Source organism: Bubalus bubalis, chromosome 13 (genome assembly GCF_019923935.1).
Source record: "Bubalus bubalis isolate 160015118507 breed Murrah chromosome 13, NDDB_SH_1, whole genome shotgun sequence".
Lineage (NCBI taxonomy): Eukaryota > Metazoa > Chordata > Mammalia > Artiodactyla > Bovidae > Bubalus > Bubalus bubalis.
In genome coordinates, this window is record NC_059169.1 from 53928636 (window position 1) to 53946741 (window position 18106).

Here is an 18106-nt window from a genome sequence, read left to right on the forward strand (position 1 = left end):
TGCAGGGCCGCCTGGCGCCGGGAGCTGCGCGGCTGAGCACGTGTCCGCGAGGACGGGGGCAGCAGAGACGCTGCAGGTTTTAAGGCGCACCAAGAGACCTGTCGTTTGCACTTCATTGTACGTTTCACAAGCAGCAAGGCCCCGTCTGTTCCGCCTCCTCCGTCTAATGGGGAGATAGACATAGCCACCGCTGCGTTAGAGAAGGCCTTTAAAAAAAACCCCGCACACGGGCCCCTCCGCGGTGCGTCTGTCGGAGCCACGGTAGACTCCCGCCTGACACCGACGGTTCCCGAGACCCGAAGACGCGGTCCCCGTGCTGAGACCGCCTACGAGCTGGGCAAGCCCTCCCCTCATGAAGCAGCAGCGCTGTGTGCAGCGACTCACGGGTGGGAGCACACCCTCCGCGGAGCCGGGTCAGAGCCGACGCCTGCGCGCGTACTGGAGGTGCTTGCAGACCCCGATTGGTGTCATGACTGTTCTCCCCCAGGGCCACCAATCCATGCAGCATCCCTGCCTGCTTTCTCCTCATCCTCCTTACCAATCCCGTCATCTTCCCACGTTACCTTCTATTGAATACTTTTAATCCTTTCTGGTATAAGGTGAGGATATAAATTAAAAACAGGTTTGCTATTCTGGGAATACCGTAATTAACACTTTAAATACGGCCCCCAAGCTTACAGCAAACCATGCTTTCATTTTTTCTTTGGATGACAAGTCCACTAAGCTGCGTACGTCAAAACCAGCTATAATTTAGGAAAGCAGCAGGAAAGAAAACATACATATCAAGCTAAAAGAACAATAAATATGAACTGAGAGACAATAACCGACTTTTATGGCAGTGTATTTTTTTACAGAGGTAGTAGTGTTCCATACATAGGACACACTGCCTTGGCTTATTCAGCAGAAAGGCTTATTTATATTAAAGCAAGTTATTTTTGGATTAAAACAGATCTATAATATTTTAAGCTTTCAAAGTTTCAACTGCTTTCACCATATGTGAGACAATAGTTATCTGCCATTTAATGTGTATTACTGTTATTTTTTTTATTAAAGTGACCACAGTTGTCAAATAGTTACAACTCTTTCAGCTGAAACGTTTGCATTGTAATTTAATAGGTTTTGCAAATCATAGAAAAAATTTAAGATACCAAGAGGCAATTTTATTATCATTGAAACAAAGGGGAAACTGCAGGAATTCCCTGGCAGCCCCGTGGTCAGTATGCAGCGCTTTTACTGCCGAGGCCCTGGCTTCAATCTCTAGTCAGGGAACTGAGATCCCACAAGCCATGTGGCCAATAAATGAATAACTAAAGGGAAACTTGTCAAGTAAACTGGACTAGAAAGATACATTCAAATCAATCTCAGTTCAGGAATTACTCCTTTCGTGTGGCCCGACTGTGAAGAAGGCTGAGTGCTGAAGAATTGATACTTTTGAACTGTGGTGTTGGAGAAGACTCTTGAGAGTCCCTTGGACTGCAAGGAGATCCAACCAGTCCATTCTGAAGGAGATCAGCCCTGGGATTTCTCTGGAAGGAATGATGCTAAAGCTGAAACTCCAGTACTTTGGCCACCTCATGGGAAGAGTTGACTCATTGGAAAAGACTCTGATGCTGGGACAGATTGGGGGCAGGAGGAGAAGGGGACGACAGAGGATGAGATGGCTGGATGGCATCACTGACTCGATGAACGGGAGTCTCAGTGAACTCCGCGAGTTGGTGATGGACAGGGAGGCCTGGCGTGCTGCTATTCATGGGGTCGCAAAGAGTCGGACACAACTGAGCGACTGATCTGATCTGATGACTGCGCGACTTCACTTTCACTTTTCACTTTCATGCATTGGAGAAGGAAATGGCAAACCCACTCCAGTGTTCTTGCCTGGAGAATCCCAGGGATGGGGGAGCCTGGTGGGGCTGCTGTCTCTGGGGTTGCACAGAGTCGGACACGACTGAAGCAACTTAGCAGCAGCATGATCCAACCAGTCCATTCTAAAGGAGATCAGTCCTGGGTGTTCTTTGGAAGGACTGATGCTAAAGCTGAAACTCCAATACTTTGGCCACTTCATGCAAAGAGTTGACTCATTGGAAAAGACTGATGCTGGGAGGGATTGGGGACAGGAGGAGAAGGGGACGACAGAGGATAAGATGGCTGGATGGCATCACCCACTCGATGGGCGTGAGTTTGAGTGAACTCCCGGAGTTGGTGACGGACAGGGAGGCCTGGCGTGCTGCAATTCATGGGGTTGCAAAGAGTCGGACATCACTGAGTGACCGAACTGACTGACTGACTGATGATACACATGACAGACCCATAATCAATGAAAACCCTGAGAAGCTTAGCCAGAGACTGAGTTTGTGTCTCCACCCTGTACTCTGCCAGTCCCAACAGCTTCACCAGGTCAGTCCTGAGAAAGTACCAACAGGGGCAGTGCAGTTACGAGCAGTTGTGCAAATAAAACCGCAGCCTGAGAGACAGGGCTTACTGAGAGGAATATCTGAAGACTGACCTGGCAAAGCAATCAAGAGTGAACACTACCAAAACTTAAAACTGCTAACTACTACAGGAATACAAGTATTTAGCATGTCCCTGCTTAAACTCTCTCTGTGGGACTTCCTGGGCAGTCCAGAGGTCAAGACTGTGGTTCCAAAGCAGGGGTGAGGGGCCAATCCCACATGCTCCATGGCAAGACCACAATATATAAAACAAAACAAAACCAAAAAAACCACTCTCTTTCCTTCAGGTTTTTTTTTTTTTTTCCTCCCATTTGTCAGCTCTTGAGAAGCGTCAATGACTTAATCACAGTTCATTCTCTTGCTAGATGTTAAAAATAATTTACACTGAAAGAGTTCAGCAGGATGTTGACTTATGTGCTAAAAATGACAGTGCTTGCTGCCACTGGTATTGTATGGTGTTTCCAAGCAAAAGATTTTCTCCTTGCTATCACCAAATACGCCCTTTGCTTCCACTTAAGTTTTAAAACAACTGCCACTTGAGATTACAGAGAATGCACAGGACCCAATCTGGGATCCTATGTTTAAGAAACATAAAAAAATGTTTCATAATCTAGTAATTCACCAAAGTCATAATTCATAAACCACACACTATAAACACATTGTACTTTAAGAGAGCACTAGGATTTTAAAGATGGTATCCAAGAAACAACACCAGACTTTTACATCCGCGGCCTCTAAGACCATCTACAGCTCCCTCCAATGCCAGGTGATGTACCTGGGTTAAGGTCCCCCCCTTAGGAATGAAAGAACTCCACTTAATTCCTAAACAGCTTAATGTTTCTTTATCCATCCTTGGAGTAGAATTAAATCTCAACATAACCTAAAAAATCAACAAACATTCAAAGCAATATCCAGTTTAAAATAAAAACTTTACCTTTCACTGAATATGTCTACAAGATTTAGGATTAGGTAAAAAAGAAAGTCTGCCTAACACACAGCAGATGGTACTTTTCCATTTTTCCTGAAAAGTCAAGAACAATGACCCAACTACACTTACTACAAATATGCCTCCACTCCAGTGATTTAACTAATAACTCTGAAATCCTAAGAGTGTGAGCTGAGATAAAAACACATCTGCTCAATACAACAGAATATAAATGAAATTCTGATTTTCTCTCTGAATCCTGGACTAATCCTGTATTAATATTAGGGTTGGGTATTCTCTCAGAAGGTAATGCAATTCCCTATTTTTAACTGTGAAGATATGTCCTTGTGTTTTTTATTTAAAATTATTTTGACTGTAACGTCCCCAGGGTCAGTCATCCTCTGCTTGGCTGGTCAATGAAGGAGCACCATTCCATAAATTTCATATGGTAGTCTAGCTAAACTCCCATGAACAAATCACACATGATCAAAACAAAAATGTAATAAAAATATTTAGTGAAGACATTTTAACTCCCATTTATGAATTAAAAAATACAAATAAAATTTTATCAATTTGATATTCAGCTTGTAACTGGCTCAATAACGGCCTTGATTTAATTCTTAGAATCGTACTATAGCATCTTTTGAAAAATTAAATGCAACTTTATATCTTTATTAATAATGTTAATAGAGGTAAATATTTAAACAGTATACTTATCCCTGGGTCTCTTAAAAAAACTGAAAAGTCAGTATAAGTTTAAAATTTTAATATTTATAAATTTAAAAAATTTTACACATGCTGAATGGTAGCAGTGCTAACATTTTGTGACCATTAAACCAGAAATGAAGCCAAAAAGCTCACTACCTGGAGCTTTCTCCTTTGTACAGAGAACGAAATCACAATACGAGTATTTGCAATCTGTCACCATCTTACGTGGTAGAAGACACCACACCAGGCAGGCTGGCGTGAGACACTGTGGGCACACCCCTCTCAGGTAACACAGCGCAGATGCACTGCTGAATGTCAAGCTGGGACAGTCAGCCATCAGTACATTCTGACCGCTCCTAACAGCTGAGAGCCTAAGAACACAGACTGAAAAGAAAACCCAAGGCCAAAAGCTCTCCAATGCTGCGAACTCTGGGACCAGGTGAAGGGCAGATCACAGAGGGCAAGCGGGACAAAGATGGTTTGGGGTGAGAGCTGCAGGGGCCAACAAGCGGCCCACATCTCACCGCCACCATGCATCCACCCTTACAAAGACTCATGTGCACAGAGCTGGAGGCAAGAAACAGATCACGTTATCCATCCTCTGCAGGACACAGTGGATGCCCATCGTTAGGCTTTCATCTTTACCTGAACCAAATACAGTCTTTGGCTAAATGGCATGGATTCCCAGTATAACTGATCAGGAATATGTCATATTTCTTACATCTAAGTTAAAATGTTTAAAGTTCAATTTGAACTACGGCACTTCAAACTAATTTCAGCTCAGCAATATACCTAAGTTGGATATTTTAAAATTTTAGAATTATCAATTTTTAAAGAATTCTTAGATGCAGTGTTTTCAGAACATAGTTATTACCAAGTCAGAGAATATCCACTTACATTTAAAAATAATTTAAAACATTATTATTATTATATCCTCAAATCACCTATGCTGTTTTACAGAGAAATTTACAGAAAATTATAATATTAAGAACTCAAGATCCAAATTGGTTCCTTATTTTCTGGTTATGAAAAACCCCTAAGAAGTACTGAGGTTTCTTCTTCTGAACAGGTAATATTTTATTCAGGAACTTATAACAAGAATCATTGTCAGAGACAGCTAATTACTAAGATCTAAGGACAACACCTCTAACAGCAGAGGTGACAAACAGAAACATGTAAAATTATGAAAATAACATTTTAAGGGTGCAACAGACCCTGCAGATTAAGATGCTCAAACTTGAAATCCTTGAAATTGACAACTCATTTCCTTCAGTACTTGAGGGATTTTTACAAGTATTAACAGACATGGAGAATATGGTCATATCAGAAATACAAAGACTTGACATTTTTGGTAGAAGAGAAAATTCAGCCCAAGACAGTAAGGGAAGTTAAGTAATGCTGACTGGGGGAAAGATGTTTGGTTTTGAAATGCAAGCTGTGAAGGAAAAAAAAAAGTAGTAACCACTTCCTCTGAACAGAGTAATGTAATATAGTTAGAAACACTGTCTTCAAGGAAATAAGGCTAAATTGTTAAAACTAGTTTGAAAAAAACTGCAAAGTTAGGAAATATGCCATGATCTCCCAGCCCATGAAGACCCAAATTACTGTGCTGAAAAGACGCTGTCAGGCATGCCCCAGGCAGCCAGCCACCCAGGACTGCACACAGGACCTGCACGCTGACCAGTCCTTCCCACAGTCCGCGGGGGCTGCGCCTCCAGAGACAGAAGGGCCAAGGAAAGAAAACGGAGAAAGGAAGAGCTGACAGCAGAGGTGAAAGGCCGCTGTCCGTGAACCAGAGAAAGTATAAACACACTCATGTAGGAACTCAAATACGCAACGGTGTCCCTTGAATGTATAAAAAAGGGGCACAAATAATGTTTTTGCTTTTAAAACTCCTTTGACAAGTCAGTTTTAATAGTAAAAATCAATTTACTAGAATTAAGCCAGTGTTCTTCTTGACACCCACTCAGCCAAGACCATTATAACAGAACCCTCCAAAACTGGGAAGCCAGCAAACACAGCAAAGTAAAACACAACACCCAAACTGAACAGGCATCCAACCAGGAACACACACACACACACGCCTGGAGAGAGCCTGGCTCCGACCACCCAGACTTGGTGGGGGCCCGTCCTTCCAGTCTGCCACTAACCCACAGTCTTAGGATACTTTCAGTACCATTTGGTCCAAGCTGAAGAAACTCTCATTTCAGCTGAATGGTTCGTAAGGAAAACACACAATCGTGACAGAATATGGGCAAATTTAGCAAAGACATCTCTGTCCAGATGCCCTGTTGTTTACCAAGGCAGTCCTTTCCACTTATCTTTCTTTTTTAAATAACAACTTGAGTACAGTCTTGTCACAAGAGCTGAATGGCCCGGTCGGCTGCATCTTGGCGCCCTTAGGCAGAGGGACAGGGATGTATTTAGATCACAACTGCTGGTCCCGAGGGCACTGGGACACTCAAACACCAGAACAACACAAACAAAAATAGAGTGACTCCTGCTGCCTCTGACTTCAAGTTCTCTAAGGGAAGGAAAGAGAACCCTAAAAGTAAATGCACTGTCCCAAGTATCTCAGGAAGGTGGTCATACGTGTACTTCTGGAAGAGGACACCAGCTTCCTCAGACATCTTCTGAGACGTTTCTGCTCCACCTCAGTTGTTAAATAGCCATGATCAAATAAGAGAACATTCCACAAAAAGCTGAGGCTTTGCTCTGTGTCCGGCAGTGGCTGCACAGGCTGGGGGCCCGTAACTGACCGGGGCGCAGGGCCCTGCACCACACGCATCCTCTGTGACCATGCTGCGGGTCCTGACCCACAGGGGCCCGGGTCACACGCCTGCTGGTCCTAAGTTCGCTTTCCTTTCTGTGATCTGAGCTGGCACACAGAGCTCAGGGGAGTATGACAGCAGCACACAAATCCTGATTAGAAAAATCAAAGGAGATCTAAGGTGAACTTTTTAATCTCTTAAATTCACACGGCTCCTGTGAAATGAGGGTGATTACTGCTCTGACATCCCCACGTTTTAAGTGTATGAACCAGCAATTCACATCCTTAAAAAGAGTTATTGCTTAAGCTAGCCATTCAGAGCAGAGTAACAGCCACGGGCCACGAGGGTGGACAGAAACAGAAACGTACTCAGAAAGTTAGACTAGGTATGAATGAGCCTTTCATTTCACCCATAAAACCACAAAACACAATCAAACCGGCCCTGGGTTCATAGCAGCCAACACCCTCACACAACTCTGAAGCGTCAAGACTTGATTTCTTACTAAAACAATCTGCTTCTTTTTGTAATTTCTTCTCAAAATTAAGGCAATGAAATGGCTACAGTTCCTAAAGTTATTTTTATGGAACAAAAATAGACACACATTTTCCTCCTCTGGTTCAGGCATCAGAGCAGGTTCACAGGACCTGCAGTGGTCAGGCTGCCGTGACCCAGCAGACAGGGGGCAATGGGAGGCCACCGACACCCACCCTGGTGCCCTTCTCTGGTTGGAGCACCTGCCCCTCCCAAGGAAGGACCAGACTGGGCCTGGCGGGGGAGGTGGGGCGGGGCACATCGCTGGAAACGTTCAGTGTCTCCCGCACTGACTGAAAGCTGCGGGGTGGCAGAGGAGAGGAGCTTGTTAAAATGAAGAATCCAGGGTCCAACAAACAAACTCTGAGGGTCCGTGGCTGGGCCCCGGGGTCCACCCTTTCAACCAACTCCTCGGTGATGTGCCGTCAACAGCCAGTGGCTGAGCAGACATCCAGCTGTCTGTAATGACAAGACTGGACGCTGGCGGCCACCTGATGCTCTGTCAAAGAGGGAAAAGGCACTGGGGATGTACTTCCTGGTGCCCACGTGTGTTTGCACACATACTGAGTTTCATTTGACAAAGTACAAGCCCTACGCCACAAGGCGGCTGACGCCTACAGCAGAAGCCGATTCGAGCCGACTCTCCCCGCATCACACCCCGAGCTGGCAGGCTCTCCAGAGTCCAAGCGGCCGTGGGATTGATGAACAGGACAAGACTCTAGTCAACTCTCAGCAATTCAGTGCACTTCGCAGGAAGGGTCTGGTACAGCATAAAGCTTTGTTGTTTATTTTACACAAAGGAGACCACCAACATTTGCCATAAACTCTTCTAAACTCTTCAGGAAGGCCATCTTCTGCTTCCGGTCCAGCGCAGGGGGTGTGCTGCTCGCGGTCAGCTTGTTGAAGGCATCAGCTAGCCTCTGGTAAATGACTGGGTCTTGCTGACTCGACAGCAGTGTTTCCACCAGTTCCGAGTACTCTGCCTGTTGAAGAGAGAAGGGTGCAGAGCATCCCTAAGGTAAGTACAGAAGAGCATGACTGTCCTCAGATGCTACACAAAACACCAATCAGTGGGCTGCAGGGCCCAAAAGGCAGGCCAGCAGCTCTTCTGATCCTTGACACTTCCTGCTCTGAGCTTTTCCACTGGTAACTCACTGCTGTGTAATAAGCCTGTGAGGCAGACACAGCTGACACCCCTGCTTCACAGACAAAAGCTCTCCACAAAGAGAGGCAAGGACATACCCAAGACCAGAGGGCTTTGAGCAAGAAAGAGCCCAAGAACCCGCGTCCAGAGCCCAAAGGATCACCTACCTTGTGCCGCTATCTCTCCCTGTTGTTTCAAAGCACTTTTTTTTTTTTTTTTGCATTTTACGATATTCTTGGTGGGTAGATTTATGGTAGACTCCTGGGCCCTAAGTCTTCAAGCTGACTCCCAGGTTTCCAGGAGGTCGATGCAGAAATCCTACCCACAGAGCAATGACACAGCGCATGCTTCAAGTGCAGACAGGAGCGGGGCGGGGGGTGGGGAGGGGCATGGCCCGGCCTCCCCTGCAGCAGAAGGGAGGTGTGCTCCATGCTCAGTGGCGTGGGGCAGTAGTGGGTGTGGTTTCCCTGCCTGTGACGCCCTCCACAATAAAGCCTGGCATGGCCAACAGGGTGCGGGTTAAGGGAACGCAGGCAGGGCAGCTTTCTAAAATAAGCACCATGAAAAAAGCGGCTGTTACTCCTTCTCCTGAGTTTCTCGGGGCATCGTGAACCCAAGTGGGGAAGCCAGATGCTAAACCCATCTGGACAAGAGGGGTGAGGCACACACCTCACCCCACCCCACAGCATGGAGCTGGCCTAACTGCCCCCAGGAAGGCGGGCCTGTGCACAGGGACTGAGTGTACACACACACACACACACACACACGAGTACATGCGCGCACACACACACATCACTTCCCCAGTCACAGGAATGGCAGTGGCTCTAGGGCCAGACCAGCCAAGCCTGAGGCCCTGCCCTCTTTTCTACGACATGTGCCTGTGTTTTCTAAAATGCCACCAAGATGTAATGGCTTATGTCCAGGGGTGGAGGGAAGGCGGCAGAGGGAAGGAAGCAGGTAATGGAGGAGCACCCCTCCCCCAAGCTGGGCACCACGCGTGGCAGAGGTGAGAACAGTCCCTGAGCCCCCTGGAGCCAGGTGCTGCAGGAAGGTGGTCTTTAAGTAGCATGTGAGGCTCTTCAAAACCTACCCTGGGTCCCAGGCCCAGCAAATGCACAGCCTCTGTACCTCCCCCGCACCTACAGGCACCCCCTCCACTGGGAAGGGGGACAGGGAGCTGTGGAAGATGGGCAGGCCAGCCCGACCCCTGCATTCTCCACCATGCCCGCCCCATCAAGGGGGCACTGCACATGCCCTCCAGGCTCCAACCGCCCACAGCTGTCCACCCTGTCCTAGGAGACAACACACTGCGGCTTTCCATGCTTCCTGAGCGCAGACTCCTCGGGGTCCCCAAGCAAAACTGGGTATCTTGATTCCCTGCAAATCTGTGAGTTCCTCAAGGACAGAGACCGTGTCTTCCAGCACAAGTGTTCAGGACAAGTTTTAGGGTAGCCACCAAGCAAAGGATGGTAATGACAGTGGAGAAGGGAAAGTAACTACTTATGAACAGCTTGTCAGATAAACACAGAGAACGCCCGAGCTCCAGAGAACAAGGCTTTGAGGAAGGAGCAGACACACAGAGGCCCAGTCCCTGAGAACAAGCGGCCCGTCTGTCCAACACCCCCACCCCGGCCACATGAGCCAGGAGAGGCCCAGGGACGCGCCAGTACCTGATGCAGGCACACCAGCGTGTAGAAGGCCTCGCCGGCCGCGGTGGTCATCTCCGTGCTGTGCTTCTGCAAAACCAGCATATCAAACACCAGCTGAAAGACACGGGAACACCTCTCAATAAAGACATGGACGACCACACCACCCTTCAGTACCTCCCCATTCCAAGAGGGAAAAAGAAGGTGGTAGTTATTCTTGTTTATTAAGTAACTCTAAAAAGTAAAGAAATGGTTTTCTAAAAACCCAAGGACAAACGTGAAGATGTTATTGCTTGCTGTGGTAAATGAAGTTATCTGATTATTGAATTCCTGGTACAGTCACCACGTGGAATTTCAAGAACACAAAGCAACAGAGGAGTGGTATCCGAGGATGCTAGGAAGCTGAGCTCCAGAAACCACAGTGGAAAGAAAGACAGCCTTGTCAGGGATAAAACTGCCGGCACCGGCTGGCGGGAAGGCCCAGCGCCTCACCTTGAGGAAGTGCCGTGTGGCCAGGAAGAGGGGCGCGTCGGTTTCCTGGGCTTTTGCACACTGCTCAGCTAATGGAGTCAAGGCTTCCAGGCACAGCTGGCAAACCTCTGAACTCATTCTGATCACCACGGTCAAAGAACAACGAGCACAGAGAGCTGTGACTCAGAACACAACACTTAAGAGTGTCAGCCAGTGGACAGCTGTTCTAGAAGTGAGCGCACTGAAGTGAGTATGTGGGAGTCTGCTGTGGGAGATGAGAGACGAGAATCCGCACTGTGGCCCAGCCTGCCCGCATGGGTCTGGGGCCCAGGACTGGGGGTCTCCATGTGCCCTGACTGCGATGCACACAACCGAGCAGGACCAAGATCAGAGGCCAGCAACAGGGCCCGTCCACTGACGGGGCTCTGTCAGACAGGACTCTGGGACCAGGGACCAGAGACCCTGGGATCTGCGAAAGGAGGCCAAGGTGAGGCAGTCACAAAGAAACACAGCATCATTGTACCTAAGAGACGCTGCTTTTCAAGAAATAAGACTGAACAACAAAACGAAAACCACAACTCCTGACAATGCTTCTTCAAGCACCCTCTTTCCCCAGTGCCAAGTGCTCATGACACGCATTTAAAGGATATGATGTCATTCCTAGTTCCAGCGAGTACATCAGACTTTTAAAAAGATCTTCAGGAAGCTGCGGTATTTTCTCAGGAAAAATCTCACAGATAAATGTGATTAATTTGTAGTATTGATTACACAGAGTTGGAAACTGAAAAAGAAATATTAAATATTTAGATGTTCAATGATACCTGTTTTCATTAGTGGAATAAAGCATTAAGCATCAAGCTTCTAACTGTTTGTTTTAAACACATACAGGATACAGAAAACACAAAGACACAAATAAGATGTTAAAAAAAGTTACAATAAAGTAAGTATGTTAGGAACTAATAGATCTTGTGCTGGGAACTAACAACCCTCACCCTGACCCTCAACTGTACACACTCCTCAGGGTCTCTCTCTGTCCCCATTCTGTGTACACACACTCCTCAGGGTCTGCCTCCCGTTCTGTGTACACACGCGTCTCAGGGTCTCCCCCTGACTCTGTGTAGCACATGCTCCTCGAGGTCTGCCTCCCCATTCTGTGTACACACACTCTTCAGGGTCTGCCCCACATTCTGTGTAGCACATGCTCCTCAGGGTCTCCCCCATTGTGTGTATACACTCCCCTCAGAGTCTGCCCCACATTCTGTGTATGCACACGCCCCTCAGGGCCTCCCCCACCACTGTGTGCACACACGCCCCTCAGGGTCTGCCCCCCGAGTGTGTGTACACACATGCTGCTCAGGGTCGGCCCCACCCCACCTTCTGTGTAGCACATGCTCCTCAGGTTCTGCCCTTCCCCCCATTCTGTGTAGCACCCAGCCCCCTCTTCCTCTCCCTCCTACTCCTGGATGGTTCTGGGGTGGGCGGGGCAGAAGGGGTGTGAGGCCTTGTCACCAGCACACCCTCGACATAGACTGGTGAGAGGAGACAAGGTCCAGTGCAGTGAGACACAGGGAGCATGACCAGCTGAGTGAGCCCTGCTCTCTCCATCTGCTTGTCCAGGAGCGGCTGGGATGTACCCTGCTGCCCAGCCCCTCAGCCTGGGCATGTGCTGGGAAAATACCAGAGGACACACCTACACATACAACCACACACACAACCTACTGCATCTGCTGAACACAAGCGGCCAGCGGATACTAGCACTCGGTCTCTAAAAGACCCAGTCTTTCCTTGGCACCGAGGGACCAGTGGGCACAGGGCTGGGGCAGGCACAGGTGTGAAGGACACAGCATAGCAACACGCAGGCTATTTTCAGGCACATTTCACAGGTACCAGCCCCTTAATTAAATCCGACACGCACTTGTGTCCCGGTATCCTGAACCTTCACATTCAAGCACGCATGGTTTCAACGTTCCCATTCCTCTCTTCACGTACCTTCAAGAGGTCCTGTGACATCAAGGGCAGGATCAGGTTCACTCCATATAACACAACGTCGGCCGCCGACACAGATCTGCTCGCTGCCGGCCCAGGCTCCTGGCCTCTGAACACTTCATCTGCAATGTGACAACAACGCGGTCTTACAGCTGCAACACCAACAGACGGATATGCTCTCCCGCCTGACAGTGAGAGTGGAGTCACGGCCCAGGACAAAACAAATCCACGGGAGGATGACACAGACACCCGGGTCCTCCTTTCCTGCTTCGCTCTAAAGGTCTGAGCACTGGGTGCAGGTATTCTGTGTTGACATTATCGTTCTACAGCGATGAAAGTAAAGCTAATGCTTCATCAACGTTTTTTGAAAAGTAAAGTTGACTCCACTGACACAATATTGTGTCATACTGTGGAGTAAATTATTTCCATAGCAGTAGTCATTTTTCTCCTAGGTATGTGGGATTTTTCTAAGCTGAAAAGGAATGGAGAAAAACACTGGAATATTACACAAAATAGAGGTTATTTTTTTAAAGTTGCTAATATGACAAATAATTATTATTCTTAATCCAAAAATGAGGCATAAATTACTAAGACTCTTAAGACCTAAATGGATAAAGGACCAAAACCCATAATAAACATCTAAGAAACTATATTTCAAATGTTCAATATTAGGAAAACAGGTGGGTTAACATGCAACCATGAGAAAGTCATGAGATGTGTTAATGACAAGGGAAAAGCTAACAATGAAAAAGGCAGAATATAAAATTATATTTGGACTATGACCATAAAAAAATTGTACAAAATAACCCAAAGAGAAATTAACAAAAAACAATTGAAACAGCTGACTCTGGATTAAGTCAAAGTATGGGTGATTTTTCCATCTCTATTACTTCACATCTTTTCTACTATGAGCATATTACACTCACAACAAGGAGGAAAAAAAATGGGGTTAAAAAAAAAAACCCTACCTCTACTTAAAAACCATGTTTTCAGTGTAATTCTGTCCTTCTCTCCAGAGGCTCAGCTCTAGCTGGGAGGACCCTACCGTCCACAGCCGGGCACTGCTGAACCTTGGCCCCACTGGCAGGAAGCCTGGGCCACTCGTGGGGCTCCCTGCACCCCGAACCTGCTCACGGGACAGGCTCTGGGCCTGGACTGTGGCACTTGGCTCTGCAGCCGCCGGCTCCCCCAGGAATGTCGCTCAGAGGCTCACTTTCAAATGTGCTTTGATATCTCACCCAGTGTTATTAATTTTATTTCATAATATTAAAATATTTTCTATATTATCTCACCTATTATCTTTATTTTTAAAATAATCACTTAAAAACATTCTTTTCAATTTTACCATCTGTTTTATCAGCTAATGCTGCTGCTTTATCATTTTGTACTTGAACTGTCTTCATTTTTTTTCTTCTAGATTTCAACTCTACCCACCTTTATTCTTTTTAACCTTATTTAGTACTTTCAATCCTGAGCATTTTGGCCTCAATTTCTTTTCTAACGGGTTATTATGATTTTAATCCTTTTGCTTTTTTATTCTGAAAACCTGCCCATCCACAGTGACCCATAACCTCTTTTCCACGGCTCACTCCTGGGGGGGCCTTGGGTCTTCTGTCCCCTCCAAATGCCCTTCACACAAAGCTCTCTGTCCCTCCCAATCTCAGTTTTCAACTCCAGTCGGGGCTCAGGGCTCGCGTACTACGGTCCACACTCGCCTCAGAAGTCCACACACCAATGGGCACAGTGCTGGAACCTCAGCAAGTCGTGTCACACACACCCTTCGAGGGAAAGGTCAGGACAGCGTGAGGCGTTAGAGGGTCACCTGATCTAGGAAAGGTGACGCAGTGCCAGCCTGAAGGAATCAGGAACCCCAGGACCAACACCCGCATGAGCAGCCAGGCCTGGAGGCAGTGGGCAGTGAAGGCCCGTGATCTCAGGGCCCTGACAAAGGCAGACTGCCAGAAACCACTGGCGAGTGGACACGAAAGCGACCAGTGCAAAGAACAGTGTCCAGTGTCAGGTGTGCTGAGCCCAGGGTGTGGGAGGTTTCTGAGAAGAGGAGACAGCAGTACCCATGAGGTCGAATCACCCAGACACACTGGCCTGTGACAGCGGGGGTGACAAGACTGTAAGTGATGAGAACAGGTATCAGGAGTACCTTGCAGCTCACTGTTAACCCACCTGACTGGACAGGCACTGACTATCACACCCCCTCTACAGTGAGAGAGGCCCAGCACAGCTAACAGACTTCACCCAGGTCCTGCTGGTGGGGAGGCCCCAGCGTAGGGTTTCACAGAGTGGTGTGCCAGCACCCAACTTCAGTGGCTCCCAAGACGCACTGACCAAGGGCTCGGGTTCCCTAGGCATACCTCAGAGGACACAGAGGAGCGAGTCAATAAAACTAACTCTGAAGACAATGGCCTCTGGAGTCCCATGTGGGGATGTGAGCACCAGCCCTGCTAGCTGTGAACCTCTGGGCAAGTGGCACAGCCTCTCTGTGCTGTGTCCTCCTCTCTCACGTGAGTGAGCAGTGGTGCCAGCTTCAAGCTGCTGGATAGGAGCATGCCTGGCACCAACCGGAATCTTGTGAAGGGCAGACACCAGCACTGACGTCCCTGGAAGAGGAGAGCCTGGCACACAGGGTGCTGGGCCTCCCACCCCGCCCCCACAGCCACAGAGACCAACTCTGCCTACCGTGTGAACGGAGCTTCCCGGGGAGGCCACACCAAAGCCTCGCACACATTACCTGTGTCACTGAAATCTATGAACTCTTTGGACAGAAGGTTGGTCAGAAGCTCCATGATGAGGAGAAGGTCCTGGTACTGCTCCTCCTCAGCTGTGACATCGATTCTCTGCCGCCCCAAGTTATTCTTTGAATACACTTGCAGCAGAGTGAGGCAGGCTTCATACAAGTTCATGGCTTTGGACTGGAAAAAAGCAGGCAGAAGTTATGCTACCGGGGAGAACCTGGCTGGGAAACAAACATAAATATCAAAGAATATTTAAATTTGGATATAATAAACTTACTCTAAATTCTGATAGTTGCTCTAACACTTGTTTTAAACTATATTAAAGCATTAAAAAAAACGGAAAAGCATAAGATTACAGTTGCATTTAAAGTATTAGTAGTATTCTAACATAAAATTTGACACTGTATGTGCATTTGATAATACACATGAGAAAGACAGTATGATTTTGGCAACAAAACTGCTTTACTACTTCAACTTCTTGTATGACAAGCTTTATTTTGAAAATGGTTTAACTTGCAGAAGCACAGAGTACCAAAGATTAGAATAAACAGCCCTAGCCTAATCACTGAACAACGTACCTGTGATGACACTTAACACCATTTACAGAATGAAACCTCACTTTTGAGCAGTTTCCTTTGATCTAATGGAGAAGGAAATGGCAACCCACTCCAGTATTCTTGCTTGGAGAATCCCACGGACAGCGGAGCCTGGCAGGCTACAGCCCGTGGGGTGGCAAAGGGTCAGACACGACTGAGCGACTAAACCACCACTTTGATCTAACAGCAACAACAACAAAACACAAATCGGGAACATCTTTGCTGACTGAATATAAAAGAACTTAGTCTGTCTAAACATTCATCTGATTACAAAACAAAGACACAAATCACCATCTCAGATTCTAAGTCCTAGGGTTCCACCACAGAGAACTTGGTTACAATTTTTTACCATAATCCAACTGTTTTATAAAATAGTCTTCATTTGAATAAGGAGTAAAACACTTGTCAAAAGAAATTACTGATCATTAACATTTTTAGGGCAAGAAATGACATTCATTCAACAAGCCATCCTCTGAACTCTGAATTTTTGAAAATAGTTTTTTTGAACAATGCTTTGGGGGCATAAGAATACTATTTCAAATAACGTTCACTCAGTATGAAGTATCTGTTACCCTGTTACACAGCTCTCAGGAGCTCTGATCTGGAAGGGACCAAAGACTCACCTCTCCAAGATAGCATATCTGCTTATGCGCAACTTCAACAAAAACTTCTATAATGAGGTTGACTGTCTCTGGCGTGTTTTTGTAAACTTCCATCAACCCAATGCAATTGGTAAGGAAGTCCATAAGAAAGTTAAAAAGGATGGCCACGTTGTCCACCTGGGTGGCTTCAGCAATGCCGCACAGGGCCTCCAGCGTGGCCGTGATCTCCTGCTTCACCTCCTCCTGCTGGCATGTCTGTGGGAAGTTCTCCTGGTTTATCACTCTCAAGAACCGCTGCTGAAGTGGCTGAAGAACCTAGAAAATAAAGCATGGGTTTTCTAAACATATGACTCACAAGTTTTTTCAATTTGGACAAATATTCACTTTCTATAACATTTCTAATTGTTGGAGGCAAAAGCGCAGAAAACAAAGGTGATCCTAACTTCTGGCAAACAAATCACCCAGCAGCACATGGAAAGGTGCTCGCATGATGAGGCAACAGGAAAACCAAGTCAAAACTCTGTGAAATACCTCACACCTGTCAGAGTGGCCATCCTCAAAAAGACAAGAAACAAGTGCCGGTGAGGATGTGGAGGAAAGGGAACCTCCATGCACTGTCAGTGGGAACTCGAGTTGGTGCAGCCACTATGGAAACAGTATGGTGGGTCCTCAAAAAATTAAAATTAGAATTATCACATGATCCAGTCATTCCACCTTGGGTATTTATCTGAAAAAAAGAAACACTAATTCAAAAAGATACATGCACCCAATGTTCACAGCAGCACCATTTACAACAGCCAAGATGAGGCAGCAATCATCTTTGGAAGCAACCGTCTGTCCACTGACAGACAAATGGGGAAAGAAGGTGACGTACATACACACAGTGGGATATTACTTGGCCATAAAAACAAGGAAATCATGCCATTCATTCATGGAGGGAGGAACAAAGGCACAAACTTCCCGTTACAGGATGAGGAAGCACTGGGAAGGGTCTGGGAGGGGTCGCCCTGGAGACTGAATATGTGACCCTGCGTGCAGAGTCTGGGAGGAGGTCACCCTGGAGACATGTGACCCCAGGTACAGGGTCTGGAGGGAGTCACCCTGGAGACTGTGGACATGTGACTTCAGGTGCAGGGTCTGGGAGGGGTCACCCTGGAGACTGTGGACATGTGTCCCCAGGTACAGGGTCACATGTACAGACCCCTCATGTATAACATACATGATGCGACTACAGTTAACCGCTGCTGTAGGAGATGTGGGAAGGTTAAGAGAGGCAATCTCAGGAGTTGTCATCACAAGAAAATAAATGTTCTTTAATTGCTTCTTCTTTTTCGGTACCCATGAGATGATGGATGCTAACTAAACTTACTGCAGCAATGCACTTCACAACATATGTAAGTTAAACCACTATGCCGCAAACCTTAAAGTTATACAGTGATCTATGTCAATCACATCCCAGTAAAACTGAAATAAATAAGTTACTGTTTATGAAAAAGCATGTAAGTGCATGCGATCATCTTGCTTCC

General features: G+C 46.8%; 1 protein-coding gene across 5 annotated transcripts in view; it reads right to left on the reverse strand.

Moving 5' to 3' along the window:
* Positions 1-4126: 4126 nt before the first annotated feature.
* XPO4 (exportin 4) overlaps positions 4127-18106 on the reverse strand; it is an 89952-nt gene continuing 75972 nt past the window's right edge. For 4 of the 5 annotated variants that reach the window (XM_006073228.3, XM_044927283.1, XM_025262814.2 and 1 more), the window contains 7 exons: positions 16602-16895; positions 15379-15559; positions 12636-12754; positions 11297-11427; positions 10668-10785; positions 10200-10292; positions 4127-8368 (listed from right to left, as the gene is read on the reverse strand). In XM_006073228.3, the coding sequence (XP_006073290.1) occupies positions 8171-8368; positions 10200-10292; positions 10668-10785; positions 11297-11427; positions 12636-12754; positions 15379-15559; positions 16602-16895 (1134 nt within the window). In that variant the 3' untranslated portion in view covers positions 4127-8170. Of the gene's footprint in view, positions 8369-10199; positions 10293-10667; positions 10786-11296; positions 11428-12635; positions 13105-15378; positions 15560-16601; positions 16896-18106 lie in introns of those variants that run through there. The other variant, XM_006073232.3, reaches the window with a different exon arrangement.